Genomic DNA, 26,306 nt, shown 5'->3' with positions numbered 1-26,306 from the left:
TTGTGTTAGTTCTTTTGTTTCTTCAAATGAATTTTGTTATTTTGTCCAGTTGTGTAAAGTTTCTCTAATACTTTCTAGATCTCTTCTGGCATTGTTATTTATACACATGCAGATTGCCAAAAATGGGGAATAGTAATCCATTTTGATAACTATTTAGAGGTTGCCTATTATATGGGTATGTGCCCTGGGGGAGCTACAAACTTTTCAGTTTTGAGGTTGGCAAATAATTGCTGTTCTCTTCTGGATAGCTTCTGGGTGGCTAGCTTCTCATTCTTTGAAGGATAAGCTGTCCCACCCTTCTTCCTCTGTGATATTCTTCCATTCTTCAACTTGACAAAAGGTAATTTCCCCTCTTTAACTTTAGATCTTTTTTTCCCCCATATTTAACCTGAGAACCATAGATTCCCAAAGGATAGATTTCAAAAAGTATATGGACTTAACTGGGAAGGAAGTTAATCTTCCCTTTTTCTTTCTTTTTTTGGATGCATTTGGGATTAGATGACTCGCCCAGGGTCACACAGCTAGTAAGTATTTGGGATTGGATTTGAACTCAGGTCCTCCTGACTCCAGGGCCAATGCTCTATCCACTGCCCTGCCTAGCTACCTCTCTTTATTTCAGTATTAATACATAGGGACTTCTGCTTCCAGGAGCCAAGATGGCAGAGTAAGAAGTAAGTCGCTCTTACTCTTCCTTATTAACCTCTGAAAGCCCAGAAAATATCACCCCAGGAAAAACAGGCAGATAAATATCCTGCAATATTAATGCATAACCACAATATTTATATAGCACTCTGAGATTTACAAATATGTTATCTCATTTGAGTCTCACATTGATCTCCACTTACATTTTTTTTTCCTCCAAGGTACATTTGGTTGTCTGTCCCTGATGACTATGTTTAGTCTTGTGGAAGTATCTTCACTTTTTCTTTTAGGAGGACAGCGAGCCTAGTCTTGAATAATATATAGCAAAGACTTGACTGTGGCAGAATTATAAACATCTCAACCTCAGATACAAGTCACTATTAGTATTCTCCCTGTTCTCCAGAGTGATTGTTATTGTTAGCCTTGTTTATGAGTGCTGTTTGTGGGTCTTTACACATCACTTCCTAAGCCACTTAAAATTTATCTTGTCTGCCATACCCTTTCTCATTAACTAAGTTCTTTTTTTTTTACCAATCTGTTTTGCTTACCAGTTTAGTAATTTGTTTTACTTACTTTTTCTGCATTCCTTTGCCATCTTACCTTTTTCTTTTACTCTTATGGTTGTTTTTAGTTCCTCATTTAATATTTAATCCTTTTCTTTCTTAGGATTGGGCCTTTCTCATATCATTCTTTCTCCTTTGAATTATCCTCAAGCTCTTCCAATTCACATTTAGAATTTTCTCTATATTTGGCTCAGATTTTTCTCTCTTCTTCCTCTCCTCAGGGAAGCCAGAATTACACAGTATAAGAGGATATGTAACACTACAATATTTTTGTCAGTATAGCAAAAAGTTTTTAAGACCATCCTTTGAGGTTTGTTGAAATCAGTTTTAACTTAATAAACTTATTAACTTTTGGTATCGAATTAACTCATTACTACTTAACCTAGTCTATTTCCAAAAACTTTTCATTAAGTAAAATAGGTTTTCCCATTTAAAAATTTGATTTTAAAATGGAAATTTGTCAAAACAAATGAATTACTATATTGTTATATTAAATAAGCTAGTGACAGTAAATTTGTTTTTGTTTTCTTTTTAACTTCCAAAATTACTTACGTTCTTTTGCTTTGTTTTTTAAGATGCGCAGTTTGAAAGTGATGCACGACTTACTCCGTTGGAATCGGCCTTGATGATCTGGAATAAAATTAGAAAGGAAAAAGAAATACTTCATGACCAAATCCACTATTTACTTGAAATTCAGGTCTGTACATTGTACCTAATACCCTGTGTTTTTTACATATATAGTGAAAATAGATATGTTATTGGAATCCTTTTTTTAAAAGTGCCATTAAAAAAATTGGCACGAACATAATGGAAATAAGATAATTAAAACTTTTAGGAATTTACTTAACTTTAGAGCTCTCTGCCAAAGGCTAGACAGTTTAAATGGCTTACTCTTCCTTAAAATATATACAGTTTATTATCTGGGTCATCAAGTCTGCAAAAAGGAGGAAAACCTACTAACAAGTTTAGTTTGCTATAGTAAATACTGAAAACAGAATATGCTTCATTGTTTGCACCAAAATGGAAAAGTCATTATGCAAAGTAATAACAATTTTAGATATAAAATATGAAAGGCTGTAAGTCCAAGATAAATCATTATAGGATACAAGTGTAAATTATAGCACATATACAAATGCTTCCCACTTCTAACACATATAACAAAAACGAAAAAGTTTTTTTCAGTGATTTTGAGGAGTACTGCTAAGTGCCATTTGTGAATGAGGAACAGTGAAGTAAGACTTAAACTGGAAAAAGGAAATAAAGTTTCTTAAAAACTCCCAGAATGGCAAAGTTTCCTTTGTTTCTTTTTTTAAAGTGCTTTTTGTTACTGGAAAGGTTAACCTTGCAAATAATTTTTGTATCTTAAAAAATAGGGCAGTGATGGTGAAGTAGTGGCATTCTCATTACATCGCTAGAGTCAGCTTTGGCCGCAAAACAATGAAATTCTTCTCTATAGCTTACATGATATTCAGAAGTGGAATCTCTATTAAAGATTCTAGTTTGCCTAACGAGAATTTTCTCTCATATGCCACAGTTTTCTCAAATGCTGTTATGATACTAAATGTATAAAAATAGATTGACTTTAATATGGGGGAACAATCAGGGATTTTGTTTTTGCTGGTCCAGATAAGCAGAACAAGGGTTCCAATGAGTTAAAGCTATATGAAGGCAAATTTAAATTCATTCTAAGAAAAAACTTACTAAAAGATTTCATGTTACCGAAGGTCTTCAAAGAGAAGCTAAATAACTATTTGTATTGAATATTGTAAATTTGATAGGTTCCAACTAGAAGGTTCTTTCAGCATGAGTTGAGTTGTGATTTGACCATTCATTAAATAGGCATTTAACCAAAGTAAAATTTTGAGGCATTCTCAAGTCAGATGTTTTATCATTAAAGAAAAAATTGTTTCTTAACTAATTATTTTTATAAAGCTATTATGTAGAATGTGCAAATTTTCAAATGTCATCTTAGGAAAGATCTTATTACTTTTAGAAAATTAAGCAATGTGTTTGTGACTATCTTTAACATTGTTTTTAGGCTATAGCAGTTTGCATGGAGAAAGCAAGCTATAAAGAAGCAGAAGGAGTGTTTGAAAGGATATTTGGAGACACAGAGGATGATAAGGTAACTATGTAAAGTTGTTTAATGTTGAAGTACTACATACAATCGAATCTGAATTATTAGATTTCCTGGTGATTGATGGAGCTCTGTTGTCTGGATTCTGAATTTTGGGGCTGCATTGTGTTCAGTTTTTGCTAATTGATCACATTCCTCTGGAATACCTAGAATTGTTAACTTATCTTTGCACATCTGAATCTCTTTATTTGGGGTCAGATGCTTTGCCTAGTATAGAATTTATATCTTTTTTTGAATGATGCTGACTTTTCCTTCCTCCTTCTGCAATATCTCTAGTTCGGTATTTTTGCTTTTCAAATCTTTTGTTTTAAGAACTTGAATTCTTTCAGCTTATCCATCATGTATTCTGTTTTTATTTTCTTTTCTGTGTTTTTAAAATTTGCATTGAAAACTCTGATTTCTTAATCTAAATTGATTCATAACTTTTATGATTTTGATTTCTCTTTTGTTCAGGGTGCTTTGGTTTCTCTTATCTTTTTCCAGTTATCAAACATTTCATTTCTCACCTTCTCAACTTCCCTACCCAAACTGAAAGTAAAACAAAAATGAAACAACAAATGTGAATAGTCAAGCAAAAAAATCTTTACATTGACTTTGTCCAAAAATGTAAATAAATTCTGTATCTTGAGTCCATCACCTCTGTCAAAAGGCATGAGTAAGGTGCTTCATCTTCCATTCTCTGGAATCGTTGCTGTTCACTACATTGATAGAATTCTTAAGTCTTTCAAAGGTTTTTATTTTCTTTTTTACAATGTTTATTATTGTATAAATTGTTCTCCTGATTTTTCTCACTTCATTTAGCAACAGTTCATACAAGTGTTCCCAGGTTTCTTTAAAATCATTTTCATTCTTTTAGCTCAATAATATGAATTATATTCATATACCATAATTTGTTCATCCATTCTCTTATTGAGGGACAGCCCCCTAGTTTCCTGTTCATGTTCGCTACAAAAAGAATCTTTATTGCTTGGGGAGACCTGAATGAGAGTTCTAAGTATTTAAGTACTCTTATGTTAATTCTTGATGTAGCTTGTTTAGAGTATTTTCTTATAAATTCACTTGTAAATACTCTATCTGGTGGATAATTTTTTTTTGAGCTGGAAAATATTTGCCGATAAGTCAGATGATCTTTTAAGATTTTATATGAGGTTATATACCCAGAATGAAGAAAACAAATTAGAAAATTGCTTAAAGATATACTTTATCTTAGAGAGGTATATAAGAGATAACTTACTTAATATTAACATCCCAAAGTTTTTTAAAGAGAGCTATTTGGTTACTCATATTAATGAATGAAGTCTTCTCTATGAAAAGAAGCACTGTGATAGAATGGCAAAAGCACTATTTATAAGTCCTAAGACCTGTGTCTAATTCCTGAGGCTTCCCCTTGTGAAGAAGGCTAATAATTCAATTCATACTAAGTGTTTTGCAAAGAAAGTTCCCTTTACTCTAGGCACTTTCCATTATATTGGGGAAGTTGTTGTTTGTCCTTCATTCTTGAAGAGGACCATGACAAGAAGGTGACTTACCAATTCACTTGCAAGTGAATTGTATTGAAGTGAGGGAGGGCTGTGCAAAGTCACCAGCCTTACTTTTTCCTCCAGAGTCATCTGGGTCCAGTGGCAAGATATAGATCAGGATGAGTGGAGATGGCCCCCATGTTGGGGAAGACAGTTTATATAAATAGGTACAAGATATACGCAGAGTGAGGGCAGCTAGGTGGCACACTGAATAGAGTGCCCGGCCTGGAATCAGGAAGATTTCTTCCTGGCTTCAGATACTTATTAACTGTGTGACCCTGGGAAGTCATTTAATTCTGTTTGTGTCAGTTTCCTCATCTGAAAAATAAGCTGAAAAAGGAAATGGCAGCACTCTAGGATGTTTGCCAAGAAAATCCCAAATGGAGTTATAAAGAGTCGGACATAACTGAAAAAAAAATGATGCAACAACAATACCCAGAGTAAAGGATCAGAGGTTTAGTGCTGGAGGGACCTTGGGAAATCATAGATTCCACCCCTTATTTTTCATATATAGAAACTTAGGCACATTGAGATTAAGTGACTTCGCCAGGGTCACACAACTAATAAATGTGTCTGGTGAAATTTAAACTCATGGGGGAACCCCCACCCCAGGTCCAGTGCCCTTTCCACTACAAATGGAAAGTAGCCTTAATAAGAGAAGGCTTTCGAAGCTGAAGGGACCCAGGAAAGGCCTCTTGCAGAAGGTGGGATTTGAGCAGTCTTGAAGGGGGAACCAGGAGACAAAGGTAAGGAGGCAGAGCATTCTACTAGGCATGGGGGACAAGAGAGCCAGCCAGTGTGTCTGGATCACAGAGATAATTTAGTATTAGTAATGTATAAGAAGATTGGAAAGGTTAACAAGGCGAAGTTAGTAAAGAGCTTTGGAAGAAAGAAAAGGATTAATGAAGTGCCTACTATGTGCGTGGGCTCTGTGCTAGGCACTTTACACATATCTCATTTGATTCTCTGAACAACCTTGGAAGGTAAGTATTATTATTACTATCCTTTTACAGTTGAAGTAACTTGAGGCCCAGGGTCACACAGCTAGTAAACGTCTAACTCTGGATTTTAACTTGGATCTGGCTCTAGGCCCAGTGTTCCGTCCATTGTGCCAGCTTGTTGCCTCTGTGCCAAACAAAGGGCTTTAGATTTGGTCCTTTAGGTAACAAGGAACGCCTGTAGTTGATAGAGTTTGAAAGTAACATGTTCAGATGGTGATGGGTTAGCTATTATCCTGCTTGGCCCCAGGTGTCAGAATTACTGGACAATGGGTAGAATTGCAGAAAAGCAGATTTGGGCTCAATAAAAAGAAAAACTTAATTGCAACCAGAACTATTCAAAAATGTTGATGTGCTGCCTTAGAAGGAAGTAACTTCCCCTAACTTGATATATCTTCAAGCACAGGTATCCTGGGTTTGAATAGTGTAATTTCAGAGGTTGAAATGAAAGGTGAGAATTGTTATTGCCCTACATTTAGCAGCATGTTCTCTCTTAAGTAGTTGGTAATGTGGTAAGCAGTACTGTTGCAGTTGTAAAAAGCTGGAGCAGAGTCTGACTTAAAACACTGGCATCCGAGTGGGATTTATTAAAGGTTATATGTAACATAGCTGGCATATTCTTAAATTGATGGAAGAGGATTAACAGTCAGCATGGTGCTCCCCCAAAGTGCATTGTATTTAGAGTAAGAAGACCTGGATGTTTAAAAATCTGCCTCTACCACAGAATAACTGTATGACCATAAGCAACTTACTTTAGTTTTCTTGGTATCCATTTCCTCATGTATAAAATGAAGGGTTAGGTATAATGATCTTTTAAAAGATGATCCTTTAATTAAAAAGATTAGACTTATGAAAATATTAATAGTACAAGGTGCAAGCAAGAAGTACTATAGTCCTTCAGAAGAAGGGAGAGATTACTGAGAGTAGGGCAAACAAAGAATTCTTCAGCAAAGAAGTGTGATTTAAGGTAGACTCAAATGAGAGGATGGGGGGGAGTTGGTGGGAATGTTCCAGACAGAAAATGTAAGTAAAATGTCAAGGCTTATTTTGGGGATACAATAACATAATGAAATAACATAATGCAATAAGTTTGAATGTATGAAGCATATAAAATATAGGAAAGAATTTTGTGAAATATGCAGACCAAAAAAGCAGAACCAGAACAGAGTGTATGCTAATTTTGACTAGATATAAGAAGAGAGAAATGGAGATGAATGGACCAAAGAATTATAATGGAAACTTAGGGAGTAGAAGATAAGTTATGTCATTTTGGGGAATGAATCTTATTTATTTAAATGTAAAAAATTGTGAAGTGATTTTAATGTCTATACTGGTGTTAATATTTATAATCCTCCTTTGAACCTGTTTTGACCTGGAAATTTAATAAGGTTGTACAATACTTTTCACATTCGTGGCCAATAAATTTTTTTTTTAACTTGAACTACATATGTACATATAACACATTTTTATTCTGAAAAATTGCAATTAGTGTAGTTTGTGAATTTCTACTCTTCTATTATCTTTTCTTTAGCCTCTGAAAATGAAGTTGTTGATGATAATCGGTAAGAAAGATCCGTACCATCCTTTTTTTCAACGCTTCACTTATAAATGCATGATAGACAGAGTGAAGATTTATGCTAATCAAGTGTTAACTGAAAAATCATCAAGCTTTCTAATGAAGGTATGTATGAAGTTTTAGTGATACTCTTTAAATCTTGTTTTGTTGAATTGTATCAATAGTTAGTTAGAATAGAAGGACAAAGTTAAAATCCTGATCTTTGTGGATATTTGTAAACCCAATTTTCACATTTTGATAAATGAAAATAGCAAGAGTGGATTACAGAAGAAAAATCTGGCAGGTATAACTGACTGATTCATTTTATACTCTAGCCAGAATAAATATTATTGCTATTTAATCTCCTTGCCTTTCAAATGAGGATGTAGATATTTTCTATCCATGCCTCACAATGTTTTATGTACAAGTGTCGTATTAGGACTTTTGTGATTTAGTCAATATTTATAGTGCTTTAAAATGGTCTGCTGTCTTTTTGGTTACCAAAAACCACATGTAAGGAAATTAATAACCACTTCTACAAAGCTAGAATGCACGTACAGATTCAGCATTTATAATGCCATAGCTAAAGTATTGTAGTTTAATTGGTTATAGATCAAATTATTGAGCAGTCACAAAGTTGCGAGTTGTCTATTAATACTTAACCACTATGGCTACGTCCATTCTATATCATAGTAAGACTAGCTCCTTAAATTATATATTTTATAGTTCTGTACTTAACAGGTTCTGTGATTTCATCAATGTGGTTATTCCTTCCATCAATACAGATTATGTCAACCGGCAGTCATGATTCCAAAAGATTTGAGTAGTAACTTACTTTATTACAAGAGATAGCAGAAAAACATGCATGGTAGGTCACCTGATTACAGAGTACAAATGAAGCCAGCAATGCAGACAAAACCTTGGGTATTTAAGAGTTACAGTGAAATTGGGTGGTTTGCATGGAAGGAGAAAGTGTTAATCCCCTCCCAAATGGGAGGAGAAAGGGACAGCAGTGGGAAGGAGAGAGCAAGAGGGAACAGGAGGAGCCCCAGCCTTTCCTCCTCCTTGGGAACTGCTAGACCATGAAAATAGGATGCTCTGCTTACCTGAAAGGGTCCCAACTAAACAGTTATCAGTCTGGGCTAGACTGGCTAGAGCCAGGGTTATGGCTGACTCAGCTTCAAAGGTGCACTGAGGCTTCTGTTAGGATTGAGAGTTGCAAATTATGTCAGCTCAAAGGGATTTCGTCATTGGCTCGTTCTGAGTCTCCTGTGTAGTTCTGGAAAATGTGGTAACTCAAGAAAACAGGTTAAGTTTGCTTCAGGGCCACATTCACAGTTGTAATCTATCAGTGCCTTCTCATACTATGTGATTATTGTTCATGTTCTTCATAGATTCCTCCAGAGGATCTACCTAGCTGTAACTTCCTTTTGTCTTTTGGTTTCGTTATCATATGAATATCAATATCACATGTGAGTCCTTGAAAGAGTAAAGAGTATGCCAGTTCATTGTTTATGACAAGGATCACACATTTATAATTTAAGTTAATTTTGATAGTCTAAAAACACATCCTCAGCAGCTTCTGCCCTTTTTCCCCATTATACCTTTATTATTGCTATTAAAGAGGAGATAACACAAGACTAAGAACTATATTGAGTTTTCACAGAATTTGTGTGGAAGAGACCTCAGTGGTCAGGCAGTGCAATCCAAACCTAAAAAAGAACTTTTTGTTTAAGGACCTCCAATGTCAAGGAACCAACTACTCCGTAATAGCTCTAATTTTGGGGTGGGGTGGGGTGAGGTGGGTTGGGGGGGTGGGCTCTGAAGAATGCTGATTCTTTCTTTTTTTAATAATAAATTTCCCCCAGTTACATGTAAATACAGTTATTAACGTTCATTTAAAAAATGTTTGAGTTGTGAATTTTCTCTCTTCCTCCCTCACCACCCTCTTTAAGCAATTTGATATAGGTTATACTTGTTCAGTCATGCAAAACATATTGCCATATTAGTCATGTTGAAAGAAGGCATACCAAAGAGGGGGGGAAAAGCATTTAAAAAATACGGAAAGTGAAACACAGCATGCTTTGATCTGCATTCAGACTACATTAGTTCTTTCTCTGGAGGTGGATAGCATTTTTCATCATGAGTCCATTGGAATTATCTTGATCATAGTATTGCTGAGAATAATAGCTCTAATTTTTTAAGAAGTTTTCCTTACTTGAAGACTCTATTTGGATCTTTGCAACTCCCACTTATTCTACCACATAGTGCCTTCTTGGAATAAGTAGAACATTTGTGGCCCAGAACTGAACACAATTCCCCAGATATTGTCTGACTGGGATAGAATCTACAATAATACTACTATCACCTCCTTATACCTGGATTGACTCTTTTTCTTGGAATGTGGTTTGTCAGATTGACATTCTTGACTGCCATATCACACTGTTGATTTGTATTGAACTTCTATTCTAGTTCACTATAACCCCAAGATTTTTTTTCTAGAAAAATTCTATCAGTCCATGACTCCTCAGTCTTGTACTTGTGAAGTTGACTTTTTGAACTCATTTAACACTTTACATTTATAAATGCCTTCTGAATTTTTTTGTTTAATTTTATTTTTTAAATTATGAGTTTTATATACACACATGCATGTGTGTGCACACACACACACAGAGACACACACATTCATCTTTGGCATTTCTACATACAAAATAGAACAGAAAAAGAAGACTGTATGTGAAACCATAACTCACTGTTGTGGACATCTTGCTTTTTAAGAAAAAAAATGGTATGTAATAAATTGAAACAATCATAGTACAAGAGCTGAAAAGGACCTCAGAGGCCATCGTATCTGTTCCAAAGCCCCATGTGTTACAGATGAGGAACTAAATGCCCAAGGAGCTTAAGCTTCTTGTGCAAGGTTTCAGAGACATTAAAAGTAATTATCAGAGGTAGAATTTGAAACCAGGCCTTCTAACTCCAGAATTAGTAATCTTTATATTGTAACATGCTGCCTCATGTTACTTTCAAAGCTTTCCCACTTGTCCCTTTTCTTCTGAACTTCTCTGCTCTGAAATACACAGTGGCTAGAGCTCTAAGTCAAGAAGACCTAAGTTCAGATTTGGACTCAGCACTCATTATGTGACCCTGGGAAAGTTACTTAACCTGTCTCCCTCAAGTTTCCTCATCTGTAAAATGAGTATAAATAGTACTTACCTCCTGGGGTTGTTGTGAACATAAAATAAGATATTTGCAAAGCATTTTGCAAGCCTTAAAGTGCTATTTGAACACTAGCTATCATTGTTATTATTACTATTAAATGGTTCAGTTTGGTCCCCTGTACTCTAAACTCTTCCTCCCTCAGAAAAGAAAAATACGGTCCTTGTAACAAGCCAAGCAAATCTGCATGTCCAAAAAATTGTATTCTCGTTATGCACCACAAATTATCACCCCTCTTTCAAGTTCTGGCTGTCTGTTGTATTTGTCAAAGTTCTTAAGTCTTTCAAAGTTGTTTTTCTTTACAAATTTATTGCTATATACATTGTTCTGCTCACTTTAATCTGCATTAATTCAAACAAGTCATCCTTTCTTTGTCCCTTTTAAATTTCACATTACCATGTTAGGCCTGACTTTCTGAAATTCAGATTTGGAAGAGACTTCAGCATCTATATGGTCAAACATATACCCTACTCTCAAAATCCATAGTGCAACATACTCATTACTTGAAGACCTCCAGTGAAAGAGGGCAATCCACTAGCTCTTTTTTTTTTAATTTCATTAAATATTCCCCAATTATTTGTAAAAGCAATTTTTAAGACTTTTTAAAGTTTTGATTTCTAAATTCTATCTTACCCTTCTTTCCTTCCCTTATGCACCCAGATGATAATCTGATACAGATTATTCCTACACAATCATGTAAAACTTTTCCATATTAGTCATTTTGTGCAAGAAAATTCAAACAAAAAGAAGTGAAAAAGTATGCTTTGGTCTGTATTCAGATGACATCAATTCTTTCTCTGAAGGCAGATAGCATTTTTCATGATGAATCTTTTGGGATTTCTTATATCCCACTACCTTGTGAGGCAGACCATTTCACTTTTGGATGGTTGTAATTGTTAGAAAGTTTTTCCTCTTGCATCAAACCTAGATTTCCCTCTTTGTAATTCTGTCATTTGCTTCTACATGTGCTTGCTATGACAGCATGTTTCATGGCTGGTCTCTGAGATAGAATTCTTTACCTATTAGTTTAATGGTGATAAACCTCTCTGTTTTGCTCCAGAGATGGCAGATTAGATCTGTTGCTGAGTCACTACATGTAAACTTAACCTAAGCTGATCCAAACTTTGTAATGTTGCATCTGTAAATTGGTGGTTAATTTGTTGATCTGTTTCAGTCAGAAGGTAGTACATAATACACATATACCAACAAGTTGGCTTGAATTGCCCTTTTACTTTCTCTAGTGTTTCCTAGGTCATTATTACATGGGTAAAAGCACAGAACTGAAGTCTCTCATTCTAGTTGGCTTTTGGGAGGATTGAAATGTTACAACATTTATAAGATGACCCAGAGTTTCATTCTATATAAATGAAGCACTAAAGAAACAAAGGACCATGGCAGAACCTGAAATAGACAGGATTCTGAATCTTCAATTCAGCATAACTTTTTTTGAAGTTTCATTTGTTTGTTAAAAATTGTTTTTATGTGTAGTTAGGGAAAAATATTTAAAATATAAATGCATTTATAAAAGAAAAAAAGATATTTCATTTGTTAAAACTTAGGTAAGCATTATGACTTAAATTTAAAAATTAGATTTATTTTTAATGTTCTTTGATTTTAACATATTTCCAATTTATTTTTTTGTAGGCAGCATTAAAAGTAGTGGAAAGCAAAAAAGATGAAGAAATTTTTGGTCCTTTTGTTGAAAGCTCAAGCAGTGAAACAGAAAATAGGTTTGTAAATTCATTATTTTACATGTTTATCATACAGAAATTATGTTAAATTAAAAACAGTGATGAATTTATTTCAACCCTCTATGCACTCACCTATTTTTCCTTCTGACCAACAATATGTATTTGCTGCAAGACGGCTTGCTAGGGTAAGAAGTCTATCTTTGATGAGAGTTTTCATTCTGAAAAGGGAACTGGATTCTATAGTCATCAAACCCCAGGCCAACGTAATACTTTCCAAAATTTAGGACACATCAGAAAGCGTTCTTTTATACTCTAAACAAATTTACCAACTTCCACATTGATGTGTTATCTTCTTTGTTCTCAGTCATTCTCATTCATCTTCATTCTCTTCCTTCTCCACTGAATTTTTCGCTTTTTCCTATATAGCTTGTCAGATATCCTCATTAAAAACAAAAACAAAAAAAAATCTCTTTTCTTTTATCTTGCTACTCCATCAAGTTCTTATCCTGTTTCTTTCCTCACCTTCTTTGCCATAACCTTAAAAAAATAAACTACACGTGCTGTCTTTTACTCTTTATGTGACTTGCTTCACCAACATTCTGCTGAAACTTTCCCAAAGGAAGTAACAGCTGCATTACATCTGTTGTTGTTGTTATTATTATTATTATTATTATTATTATTATTATTATTATTATTATGACTACTACTTCTCCTTGACTTCTCTGTAGTGTTGACTTCCTTCTTTCATGTCATGGTGTCTCTCCATCATCTTCTGTGTTTACTTTTCCTTTTTGTTTTCTTATCTCCTATTTTTCCTTCTGTTCCTTAAATATGTATATAAAAAAAGATTTCATTGGCACACTGTTCACTTGTCAATCTAAAGATACACTATAGCCACTAGGTCTTATGAAAAGTTTCGTGGATTCTTTGACTTTAAACTCAAATCATTTACTGACATGTACGTGCACAGACATATACAAACATAACTTTCCTTTCATAACAAAAAAAAAGTTATTGAGCAAAACTGACACAAAGTCTTCGTGCGATGGGGGTGTATAATATTATTCCAGGTCTGTCCTACTCCATCTCTGCTAGGTGTATTTCATCATATGTTCTCTTGGAACCATTGTCATGAACTTTTTGTAAATATGGAAGCAAAACTGATCATTATATTTTCACAAGAATTCAATATTCTGTAGATCTTTTCATTTCCATTATTATATTTCCACTGTGTGTATTCCTGGATTTCACAATTCATATAAATCTTGTGTTTTTGTGTTTTCTCTCAATTCCTCATCTGTTATTTTTTTTTAAGACATGGAAAAAACTTTATTATACAGAAGTTTTATTTCTATAATGTGTTCAGTCCAATAAAAGTGAAAACCCTTTATATCATTTGCCATCTCTGTGCAATAGTAACAAAAAAAACCTCAGTCTTGGCCCACTTCTTCCAAAAGTACAATGAATACAAATAGGAATTATGTATATAGCACAATAATTTTGACATTTCCTCTGAATTTACTAACTACAATTTGAGCTGTCTCAAAATTATTTATATTTTTTATTTTAGAGACAAAATACGATAGTGGGTAGAGTTAGCTATAGAATTAGGAAAATTAGTTTAATTTCTGCCTCTGATACATACTAACTTTGACTGCAGGCAAGTAACCTTTGAGTATCCCAGCCAGCAGTGAAGACCAGGGGTGGTAGATAAGAGTTTGGTGGAGAAAGTTTTCACACAGGGAATTCACTGTATCAAATGAAATCACAGGTCTAGACCAAATATACAAGTCTAGATGTGTGTGTATGTTTCACAGCCACAATTTATATGAGTAACAATTGAGAATAAAATTCCATGGAAATGCAAATGAAACCTTTTTGGAAATTTTATTAACCTTGCCAGCCAAACTCAGGTTAAAAAATACTAATTTTGCAATGAATTTGTTTGTGCAACAGCTTCTAGCAGCATTTTAAATGAAATTCGTACTCATCCATTATTTCTTAAAGCACTGTTATTCCTTTAGGATCGTGTGCTTTGATTTCTTCAACTATACCCTATTCATAGATTCCTACTTGTCTTTTTTTTTCCTACCACAAAAATTGCTGCTATGAATCTTCGTATGTATGTATACATCCTTTTTTGATCTACTTGTGAGTCTTTTTTGCATAGATTGCTTTTTTTAGCTATCAAACTATCATGTACTTAGGCAATTGATTTAACTTTGGATTTTATATCTATCCCTGTTCAATGTTATTTTTGATAGCTTTAGCCTATTAACCTTTTGAGTTGTTGAACATCAATTCTATTATGCCTGTTGGATATTCCTTCCGGTGTTGTTTTCCTCCAAATTCAATAGGCAATGTTATCTGTGCCTTCATTAAATTCAGTTCAACAGCATTTCATAAGTACTTATTATGTGCTAGATATTTGCCAGGCTCTGTGCCTAGAAAGATTTCAAGAGCAAAACATATCCCTTACCCTTAGTCAATCAGATAATCAAAAAGAGGTGAGTCATGAACTTTATATTGAGAGATGAACACAATTTTAAGAGGAAAAGGAAAAGCTTTACATGCAAGAAGAAGAAGAGCATAAATGAATGCGGAGCAAGACATTAGCCATTAAGACCTGCCTGACAGGGCTACAAGAACTGAAGAGCAGTTCAAAATAAGGTTGGCTAGGCACAGTGGGGCCCAGTTTTAAATGATTTCAAAACCTGGGAACAAAGAATTGGATATAAAAACGTAGGGAATTGAGTTTGGGGGAATATATAAACAAATGGTTGAATGAAAATAATATAACTGAGTTGTAAGGATTTCTATCTCTTTCACTGTATTTGATTTATTCTTTTGAGGTGAGATTTATTTGCTTATCAGTAAATCTGACTAATAAGCTATATTATAATGGGGCTTTATCACAAATATTTTCTGTTAAGTGACAGCTGCTGGCACACCAAGACTGCATTTATGAAGTTTGTGTTTCATTAGTAAAAATAAAAATCTACATTACAGATTGGATAGTACTTGTGAAAACCTCTTAATTTCTTGATTCTTCTTCTTTAAAAATTAGTGAAAAACAGAATGCAAAACTGGAATCTCCTGCGGGTTCAACATCTGTAACCAGGTAAAATGAAATTACATTTTTCTGTTGTTTAATTTTAAAATCATTGAATGAACCAACCAGGTCTTGGTCCTACATTTAAATACAGTAAGTAACCCAGATAGTGTGATTTTAAATAATAATAACAGCCCTTGTTTATTTAGGCTTTAAGCTTCTAAAACAGTCTGCACAATAACTATGAGGTAGGTAGTATAAGTATTGTTGTCCTCAGTTCACAGATGAATATATATAAGTACCTAATAAATAATCTACTCAGGATTTGAACCCAGGCTTCCTTAACCAAGGTCTTGTACTTTGTGTCCACTATATCATCTCCTCTGAGTCAGGAGAGGAAGAGCAAAACTAAAACTAAGATATTTAATATTATTTTTAATAGGTTGTCATAATTTTCAAAAACTCATTGGATTGTGTCATCAAACTTAGTTATGAGAAGCCAATTGATAAAATTAGTTTGGTCATGTTGTCAAATGGAGTCCTGCATTCAGTGGGAAATTGAACTAGATATAAGGTTAGAGTCCTTTTCAAGACTTTAAATTGGTACGATTAAAACATTCCAGAGTAAATCTGTTCAACAATCTATTTTCTATGCTCCCATTCATTTGTTTACATAACATGGAATAATCTCAAGATCAAATAAATTCACATTTTTAGCATTTGCTTTGCTTTATAACTTCATAAAAGACAAAAATTGTCTCCAGAAAAAGAGAAATGAAAAATCTCTAGATATATTCAGAAAGAATTGAACAAATGGGGGTATAAAATTAGACTGCCAGTTCATTTACTTGGAGTTACATGAATGTACATGGTATGAACTGAAGGCTACCTCAAGGCCCTTGTATGGTTTGAAATGTTTACCATTAGGATTAATTGATAACATTCCCTTAATGTAACTGTTAGAATGCATTTATAAGTAAGTTTAATACTTACATTTGGATGCTTTTAAGTAGAATCTGATTTTCCCATAGAAACAATGACATAATGATGAATTAAGTTTCTGATGTGACTTTTATACAAATGATGACAACCACTATATTTAGTAAACTATAAATGGTATACCAAAACAGCATAAACCTTTCTGAAATTATAAATCTATTAAATAATATTGCAATAGCTTGCTAGTGATTTCCCCACCTCATCTAGACCACTCCTGACCATCCTCCACTCAACTGTTAAATTGATCTTGTTACAGTATAACAATGTTCACCTACACCTTACACCCACATTCACAGTAATTCCCTGTTCCATCTGGATAAAATCTTGTGTAAGCTTTTCATAACCTGACCCCTTTCTGTGTTACCAGTCTTCCTAAAGTTTACTCTCCTTCTCTTCCCCCACCCAGGATAATCTTCTTGTCTACTGACACAGCCTCCTTGCTATTCTTTGCATAAGACATTCTGCAACTTCATAGGCCCACCCCCATACCTAGAATTCTCTTCTACCTCATCTCTGTCTCATTGTTTTCTTGAAGTCCCAACTCTTCTTATAAGAATCCTTTCCTGGTCCTCCTTAATCTTAGTGCCTTTCCCTCTCAGATTATCTCCAATGTGTCCTGTATGTAACTTGTTTGTACACAGTTGTTTGCATGTTGTCTTCCATTAGAGTGTAAGCTCCTTCAGAGCAGGGACTGACTAATGTCTTTTTTTGTTTCCTCTGGTGGTTCAAAAAGTGCCTGGCACGTAGTAGGCACTTAATATATGCCAGTTGAATAGACACATAAGATTTATCTAATATACAATTTTCCAGTCTTAGGTGCTTATCTTTTTAATAATCCCTGCTTTATTTTTACTGTCACAATTGAGGAGTTGAAGAAATGAAACAGCTTTATCAGGATTGTTGAAAGAACTTCTTGCAGTAGATTTTTATAACTATGTCTGAGAAGATTAGGATAGCCTTAAGGCCACTTAATAGATTTTCAAGAGTGATTCGTTAAAACCTTTCACTGGTTTATTTTTCCTTATTACACATTTTTCCTTATTGCAGTCATAAGCATCAGATCAAGTTGTTAGTCTTTCTGTTTCTTTTGAAGCAATATCTTTCAGCTTTCCTGAGAAGAAAAAAAATCAACATATTCTTTGACATTCTTACCTGGGGTCCTGATACATTAAAAAAAAATCTGCCTCTATAATGTGTGGAACAACCCTTATTTACCTGAGTTTTTCATGCTTTGTTCCTTCACTATAATGTTGCTTTATAATGTCAAGAAAGAAGCCTTAGAGTCTTTACTTTGAATATTAACAAATTCAAAAGATGCTACACTAATTTAGAGCGTAAATCTATATAATTCAAAGTCTTTGCATTTTAATCACACATTCTGTCCGTTGCATTTTAACAGTAGATTGTAACCATTACTTGTTACTGTTGTGACTTTTTTGTTATTATTTAAATATGACAAAACTTTTAAATGAATGTTATCTTTCAAATTAGTCCCCTTAGAAGCTTATGTGTCTGTTCAAATTGTTGTGCCTCTGTTCAGATTATTGTGCCGCTGCTCAAAACATTTTTGGAACTTTTCTTATTGTAGGAAACAACTTACCACCCACACCTCAGAATCAGTCACCTTACTCTATGGCAATTTCATACTTTGCTTTGATACGATACTTTTAATTCTTCCCCTATTTTCTCAATAAGTTTTCCTCTCCTGCCGATGTTTCGGGAGCTTCCAAAGGGGGGTTGTATTGAGGCTGGCCCAAGGGAGCCAAGCAGTAAAGGATCCTGTAGTGGAGTAGGTGAGGAGGAAGTTGTGGCAGTAGTCCAGAGTGAGCTAGACAGAAGGCTTACTTGGAGAACATCAGGAAGCAAACTAATAGAAATAATCTCTGAGCACAGGAAATACTTGTCAACAGAAGAAGACTGCCTGAATATTACTGGGAGTAAGTATGTATTACAGATTTCTTGAATTAACTATTAATTTAAATATTTGAATTATCACAGATAAGTTTGTTGCAGTTACTAGAAAACATAAAGGTCTTGGAAGCCACAAAGAACCTAGCTAAGAGGGGTTGGTGAGAAAGAGAATTGGGGCGGCGGGGAGGGGAGGACGACGTGACAGCAGCAGTGTCCCTGGTATTGCCTAGATACCGAGGATCAGTAGTTTCAAGGTAATGAACCCTTGGGTCAGTACCTTCAAGTAGAGGGAGAGTATCAAGTAAAAAAGATTTGATAAAGCCACTGACTCCATAATTTTACCTACACCTTATACAGGAACCTTCTATAAGATTCAACATTTTATCTTATTTAGGTGTCATCAAACTCTCTTATCTTTGTCACAAAATAAACTTGAGAGCACACAGCAAGATTTTGATGAAACAAGAATAAAAATAAGGAGTCAAGGAAGTGAGTATTGTTTTCTAATATAATCATAGAATTTCAGAACTAGAAGAGACCTTGGAGATCATCTTATTCCAGCTCCTGTGTTTTACAGAAAAGGAAAATGTGACTCAGGTCAGCAGAACCTCAATTTAAAACCCAGGTGTCCTGACACCTAGTACAGTGCTTTTTTTCTGCTCTGACATGGTGCCTCCATTTTTTTCCATCTTTACCATTGAAATAATTTTTATTCACTTTAAATCTATAGAAGGTTATTAAACTCATTGTTTTTGCAGAGTGCTTTCCCCCCCCCATATCTCTACTAACGTCTTATGTGAGTGTTTTTATTATGATATGAAAGCGACCTTGGGTTCTTCAAAGCATTACCAGTAGACCACAAGTTGTAGTAAGTCTTTCTAAGTGCAACACTGATTAAAAAATATATTGATGGACTCCTAAGGAATGGCCTAAATATATCAATAAATTGAAGCCTAAAATATCAGTTAATTATCATTTTTTTGGCCTAAAATATCAATAAATTATGATTTTTTGGGGGGTCACAGCTAAGATGTAGAGGAGAATTGAGATCTCAGTATTGGTGAAGGAAATGTCTACACTGATAGATCTTACTGTCCTTTGTTCAATAGTTTCCTAAAGATAATTGATTAATCCCCCAGGATGGGAAGGAGGGAGTTGGCTGGGACAATGTAATTTATGTGTTTGTGAAACTCTGAAATTCTGTATCTCTTTTTAAAGCTTACGTATTTGTACTTTCTTTAGGCATTCTTAAAATAATTGAATAATTAGGAAAATAATAAATAAGTAAATTTTGTGCTTTTGCACAATAGTGAGGAAAAATATAAATCTAGGAATTCGTCTTTAATTATTAAATATCCAGTTTTGTTTAATAAGAATATTTCTTCTTTTAGGTAAAAGGATCATGCAAAGTCTTAAAAACAGTAGCACAAGCACTAAAAAACATATAATAACCACCAAAGACAGTAACAAAAACGAGGCAAACAGTGAAACAAACACTTCTGAAAGACCTAGACGATGGAAAAAGAGGGTAGGTGTTTCTTAATTCAAATTAAATAAAAAATATTTATGGACAATGTAAATAGGTAAGATAAAAAAAAATAATGCTTTCAAATATACATATCTCAATGTATGGCCCTCAAAAAAAAAATGGAGTAAAGTACCTTTTAAAGCAGTCAAAAATCATTTATTAAGTGCCTACAACATGCCAGGCACTATGCTAAGCTTTGGAAAAAAAAGAAAGACACAATATGGCCCCTGCTCTCAGGGAGCTCACAGTCTCATGGGAGAAACAACATGAAAACATCTAGGTACAAACTTGATCTGTAGAGGAAGGCACTAGCATTAAGGGAAGGCTCAGGAATGGCTCCTACAGAAGGTGGGATTTTAACTGGGACTTTAAAGAAATCAGGGAGGGCAGGAGACAGAAATGGAGGACAGCCAGTGAAAATGAATGAAGTTGGGAGAAATGTGTGAGGAACAGCAGGGAGAGGACCGTTGAACATCACTAGATCCAAAGTTCTTGGAGGTAAGTGAAGTAGAAGGCTTGGGAAAATAGGAGGGGCAGGGGTTGGGCAGGGCTTTGAACACTCAGCAGTTTTTGATCCTGAGGACGATAGAGAGCCACTGGAATTTACAGAATGGAGGAGGAGGGGTTGGATGATGTGATATTTGGAAGATTGAGCATGGACTAGAATGGGGAGAGACTTGAGGCAGAATGAGCAGCAGTTTATTGCAATAATCAAGATGTGAGTTCAAGAGGGCCTGTTACCAGGATGGTGGCAGGGTCAGAGGGGAGAGGAAAGTAAGAGATGGTGGTGCAAAGGTTAAATTAACTGATAGGCTTTGGCAACAGATTGGATAGGATGACATCTAGGTTGTAAGCCTACCCTTGACGTAATGGGAAAGTCATGAAGAGAGGAAAGCTGAGGAGAGAGGGGAGGGAGCCAGGGGATGAGTTCAGTTTGGGTCATGTTGGGTTTAAGATGTCCTTGTGACATCCACTTCAAGATGTCCCAACAGTCAGTTGGAAATGCCATTCTGAAGATTTAGAAAGAGGTTAGGACTGGGTAAGTAGATCTGAGAAAGCATATATTGCACTTGATAAACTGAGGCCTATTTGAAATAACAGTTTAGCATTATTATAATAGCTTAAGCTTTAGCATTGCATCTCTATGTTGATCATCATGAAATTAATCTAGAGGCTAAAGGTGGTGCAGAAGACTTCCATGGTATAGTTAGTGAGATGAATGAAAGGGAATAAACATTTATATAGCACTTACAATGTAAAATAATATCTCATTTCATTCTTACAGCACTCCTAGGATATGATAGATGCTATCACTATCCCCATTTTGCACTTGAGGAAACTTAGGCAGACAGAGGTTAAGTGACTTACCCCCAAGGTCAAACAGCTAGTAAGTATCTGAAACTGTATTTCAATTCAGGTCTCCTGACTGATAATCTTGGCAGTGTGCAGCTAGGTGGTGCACTGGATAGAGTGCCGGGCCTGAATTCAAATATAGTCTCAGATACTTACTTACTAGCTGTGTGACAGTGGGCAAGTCACATAATACTCTTTGCCTCAGTTTCTTCATCCTTATAAAATGAGCTGGAGATGGAAATGGCAATTTATTCCAGTATCTTTGCCAGGAAAACCCAAAGAGGGTCACAAAAAGTCAGACACAATTAAACAACAACTACTACTACTGACTCTAGGTCCAATACTCTTTCCAGTGCCACCAGCTGCTTCAAATAATAGCTAGCATTTTATGTAGCACTTTTTAGTTTGCACAATGCTTTACAAACATGAGAATTTTATCCTTACAACAACCTTGGGAAGGTAGGTACTATTATTATCCCCATTTTGCAGATGGGAAACTGAGACGAAGGTTAAGTTACTTGCCCACGGTCACATAGCTAGTAAACAGAGACTGAGGCTGAAGTTGAATTCAGGCCTTCTTGACTCCCAGGTACAGCACTCAACGTTAGCCTCCTAGTTTGTTGTACTTGGTGATTCCAAAGGGAATGAGAGGCAACAAGTTTTTATTTATCCAAATTTATAAGATGAACCAAACGTTTTCACAGAGGCCTACTTTGGAAACTTACACCTTTAAAATTAAATCTTCACATGCCTGCACACAGAGAAAGAAACCAGTTTGGCTTAATACATCTCTAAGTTAGCATCAATAATATCAGTCAGTTAAACATTTATTAAGCCACTACTATGTGCCAGCCACTGTGCTAAGTACTGGGGATATAAAGAAAGGCAAAAGCTGACTCTGGCCCTTAAAGAACTCACAATCTAATGGGAGAAGACAACCCATAAAAAGAAACGGGTGGAGGCAATAGCAATGCATCTGTACCTTCTTATCTTGTGTGATTATTATCTACCATCATCATCTCATCATCATTATCTATAATAATCCTCCACAGATCTGCCAAATGTACTACTAGCCTTCCTTTAAGGATCTTTTCATATTTTATAGAATAATACCATTATAATAATTGGAATGCCCATCTTAACCTTTGTGCTCACTATTTGAACAGCTTGCCTCATCTTCTGATCATAAATGTCTTTGATATAACTTTAGTCTATTTATATCTACCATGTAACTTTTTGGGTCACCAGCCTTTTTTTATTCTGTGATTAGTCTGTTCTGTGATTCACAACGTTTTTTAAAAGGTGGACTTCTAGAGGCAAGAAGCAAGTTAAGTTCTTGAAAATGTTGAAATATTTCCAGAATGTCCAACCTGCTGCCTTACTCCTATTCAGTTCTAAGCCCGATACATTGTCTATCTATGACAAGTATCCAAGAAAGAAAATGTTAATAGCCTAACTTAACAGTTTCAACTGTAATCCATAACATATAATCCAATAATAATCTATAAGCATTTGTTAAGCACCTACTGTGTGCTGGGCACTTTGTTGGTACAATGATACAATTTGGGAAAAGGCACTCCCTGCTGTCAAGGAGCTTACAGTCTCACAGGGGAAGACAACACACAAGAGGAAGCTAAAAAGCAGGAAGCAGTGGGGGGGCTTCTTGTCACCAGGGCAGAGTGGAGAAGTCCCAAAGTAACTTGTTCAGTCATGTGGGAAATGAGGAAATGCTTATTAAGCTGCATGACATAATTTGAGAGATAAACTTTCTTCAGCCATTCAGTCTTTTGCTTATTACTATACAAATTGCAAGTAGCTGTGGATCTCATTGAAGAGGTTCTGTAGTTTTCTAATGCTTGGTTTGCAAAATACTTTGAAGAAAAAGAAATATCCGGAGAATTTTACCATATCTGTTCCATTTGAACTTTCTGCCTTCTCTCTTTCATGATAGTGGTAAACGCCATGGGTGAACATGTGTTTACCTTTTCTACATTTTGTTAGCTGTTGATCCAAATATTGTTGAACAAGATTATCTTTGTGGTGCATTTTAAGGCCTCAGTTTTGTTCTGCTGAACCTTTTTTTTTTGTAGGAGTAATCAGAAAAAACAGAAAAACAAAAAGCAGAAAAAAACACAGCCTGCCTAACTCTTGATTCATGATAGATGTCTTCTTAAGTCACCTTTTGGGAAGGTGGTGACTTATTAATATCCATCAGAAGATGAAATCCTAACTTATTGAATATCTTGAAAGTTATTGCTTTCCCATTTTTCCTTCAGTCATGGCATTCTGTTTTGGGAGTATTGTTGAGGAAACCTGGATTTATTTACATACTCTCTTTAATTCATAACTCCATCTATTAGTTCTGGAGGACATGCTTGTTGACCATATGTAGTTCACATCCCATTTTCCCTAGGAAAATAGGACTTCATAGTCAAAAATGATAATATTACTCATAATTTTCCAGCTTCCATTTCCTTGATGTTTTGACTAATGAGATTTATACTCTAAAAGGAAATTCCCTTTAGCTGCCTTTTCTCTCAGATCAGCAAGAACATTGTATTTACTGACCAAAACATCATCTATTCTCTTAGCCTCATCTTTGTGTGAGTAGTTTTATATCAGATATCTCAAGTTACAGTTTTAATCTTTCATCCATTTCTGATTGTTCGTAGTTAACAGCTTGTTGTCATTTTTTAGGTTGAAGCTGTTATGGTTGCACAGAGTGTAGTCTTTTCATCTTAGTCTTCTAATTTGATGTCAACTTTGAACTTTTCTATAATTAATTGACCTGACTGTACACATAGAGTTTATTCAGAAATAACCAATAATCTGTTTTTTCACTCTGTTAAGACTTTGGCAGTTAGGTTTTTGTATTCAGTGTTTTCCATGTCCACAACCTTCTGACTTAAGATCATTTTTATTGGCCTTTTAATAGGAAACTGGGTATTTGCCAAGAATAATGTTATCGTACTTCTATCAAAATTAGTGATTAGCTTCCTCATTGCTGAAACTGTTTGACCTCAGTGCATCCTGTCTTGTGCTTTTTAGTACCACATAGAAATCCAAACTATAGATGCCAATGTTTAGGTTATCATCTATTGTCTGAGAAGTTGCTTTTTCTTAAGTCATATTGTCCTAATTTCAGTCCTTTCTGTGGAATCTTTGGGTTTTGTCTCCATGGATTATATAGTGAGCTATGTCTTATTTCTCTTGGTGCCAAGACCTTGACAATATATTTTAGAGAGCTTCAGAGAGCAATAATGTTTGGCCTGTGACCTGCCCCAATACTTTGGCTTTGTGAGTCAGTCTGTCCCCGTTTTTCCCAGCTGATATATTAAGGCAGAGCTTTTATATGTATAGTTCCTATATAGAGTTTTCCTTTTCATCCTGCTAATACACTGATGGAAAGCTAGAAAAGTACTGACTCTTTTCTCTTAAGTAGTCATAGTTTATGGATGTGACGGTTCTGAATAACTTGCTCTCACACATCTTTTAATTTTAATATTGTTCACTATTCTCCCTTGAGTCCACCTTTGTATTAAAATCACTAAGTGACAAGGACTTCATACCTCCACCTCATCTATAATGTGTTGGCATAAAATTACAACTGTCTGTCGTTATCTTTTTGCTTATGGTCATGCATCAGATCAGCAAGGTGAGATCACCAGCTTGTCTGTGAAATGTTTCTTTATCAACTTAACTAATTCGTTCACCTGAGGAAATTCTCTGACCTGTTCTTCTATTAATATATATCTTCTGATTTTATTTGTAGCAAGAATGGTAAATATAGCTGCAGTTTAGTTCTCAGTGTATCTACTTGTTGGGTATCAGCAGTTAAACTAATGTCGTTAGCCAATTTGAATACTGTGTGATTCTTAGCATCAGCTTCCTCCCTTCCATGATCCTCACTGAGGAAGCTCAGTACACTGGATTGAGAAGCAGTTTGTTTTCCTGCCATGGTTCAACATGTCTAAAGAATTCATTGCCCCATGAACATCCTTCTGCCAAGAACCTTCCCATAGTTGGTCATGATAACTGTCAGTAGACAGACAGGCTTGTGCTCAAAACTTTTCTTGCTTGGTAGAAGTCAAGACTTACTGTCTCCAAATAATCAGAAGTCTTATGTAGGTTATTATAAATGTAATTTTTAAAAAGATTTCTATACATAATTAGAGCATTTCTAGTAATTGCCAGCACATACTTTTCTAATGCTGAAAGTAATGTTATGAATAAAATACAAAAATTTCTGAATTTGATATTAGAAATCTATAATAGCCTCTTTTACTGTCAAAATATTTGAACACTGGAAAAATTATGCAAAGCGTGGCCTATAGTAATATGACTTCTCACTGTTCTAGTAATATTTAGTTATGTAATGCTTTTTAAAACTTCTGTTACACTCAATAGTCATTATGCTATAAAATTTGGGCAAGTCAGTGCCATTAAAGTTAAACTGGTTTTTGGGAATAAGGATTTCTAATTTGTTTAGAATGTGAAAACATTTGTTTTTTTAATCTTCAAAACTGAGTTGAAAATTCTTTTAATACAGTAATAGAAATAATAGAAATCTAAAAATAAATGAAAATATTTGAAGAGATTACTCACAGTCCCCAAGTTATTAGTGAGTTTTATTCCAAAACTATTTTAAGCCAGTTATGTGGAACATATTTTATTTCTACAAATATATTAAGAATTGGAAATCAAAGGGATGCTCATCAAGGGGAATGGCTAAACAAGCTGTGGTATATACTTGTGATGGAACATTATTCTGCTATAAGAAACAAGCAGGATGATTTCAGAAAAACCTGGAAAGACTTACATGAATTGACACAGAGTGAAGTTAACAGAACCAGGAGAACTTTACACATAGTAATAACAGTATTGTTTGATGAGGAACTGTGAATGACTTAGATATTCTCAGCAATAAAATAATCTAAGACAATCTGAAAGGACTAATGATGAAGCCTACTATCTGCCTCCAGGGAAAGAATTGATATTGATTGAATACATTCTGAAGTATGTTATTTTTCACTTTCTTTGATTTTTTCTTTTATTCTAGTCTTATACAAAATGACTAATATGGAAACGTTTTACATATTTGCACATGTAAAACCTATATCTGATTGCTTAGCATCTCA

At 34.8% G+C, this 26,306-nt stretch overlaps 1 protein-coding gene across 3 annotated transcripts in view; it reads left to right on the top strand.

Annotated features, from left to right (window-relative positions):
- The window catches only part of TERF1 (telomeric repeat binding factor 1), a 43,973-nt gene that overhangs the window by 13,730 nt on the left and 3,937 nt on the right, over nt 1–26,306 (top strand). For 2 of the 3 annotated variants that reach the window (XM_020971026.2, XM_020971027.2), the window contains exons 3-9: nt 1,781–1,902; nt 3,244–3,330; nt 7,392–7,541; nt 12,279–12,364; nt 15,393–15,446; nt 18,682–18,776; nt 19,679–19,815. In XM_020971026.2, the coding sequence (XP_020826685.1) occupies nt 1,781–1,902; nt 3,244–3,330; nt 7,392–7,541; nt 12,279–12,364; nt 15,393–15,446; nt 18,682–18,776; nt 19,679–19,815 (731 nt within the window). The remainder of the gene's footprint in view (nt 1–1,780; nt 1,903–3,243; nt 3,331–7,391; nt 7,542–12,278; nt 12,365–15,392; nt 15,447–18,681; nt 18,777–19,678; nt 19,816–26,306) is intronic. The other variant, XM_020971028.2, reaches the window with a different exon arrangement.

Source organism: Phascolarctos cinereus, unplaced genomic scaffold (assembly GCF_003287225.1).
Source record: "Phascolarctos cinereus isolate Bilbo 61053 unplaced genomic scaffold, phaCin_HiC Scaffold_4;HRSCAF=312, whole genome shotgun sequence".
Taxonomy (NCBI): Eukaryota; Metazoa; Chordata; class Mammalia; order Diprotodontia; family Phascolarctidae; genus Phascolarctos; species Phascolarctos cinereus.
The sequence above is the reverse complement of the archived record's forward strand: the minus strand, read 5'-3'. Positions and strand labels throughout refer to the sequence as shown.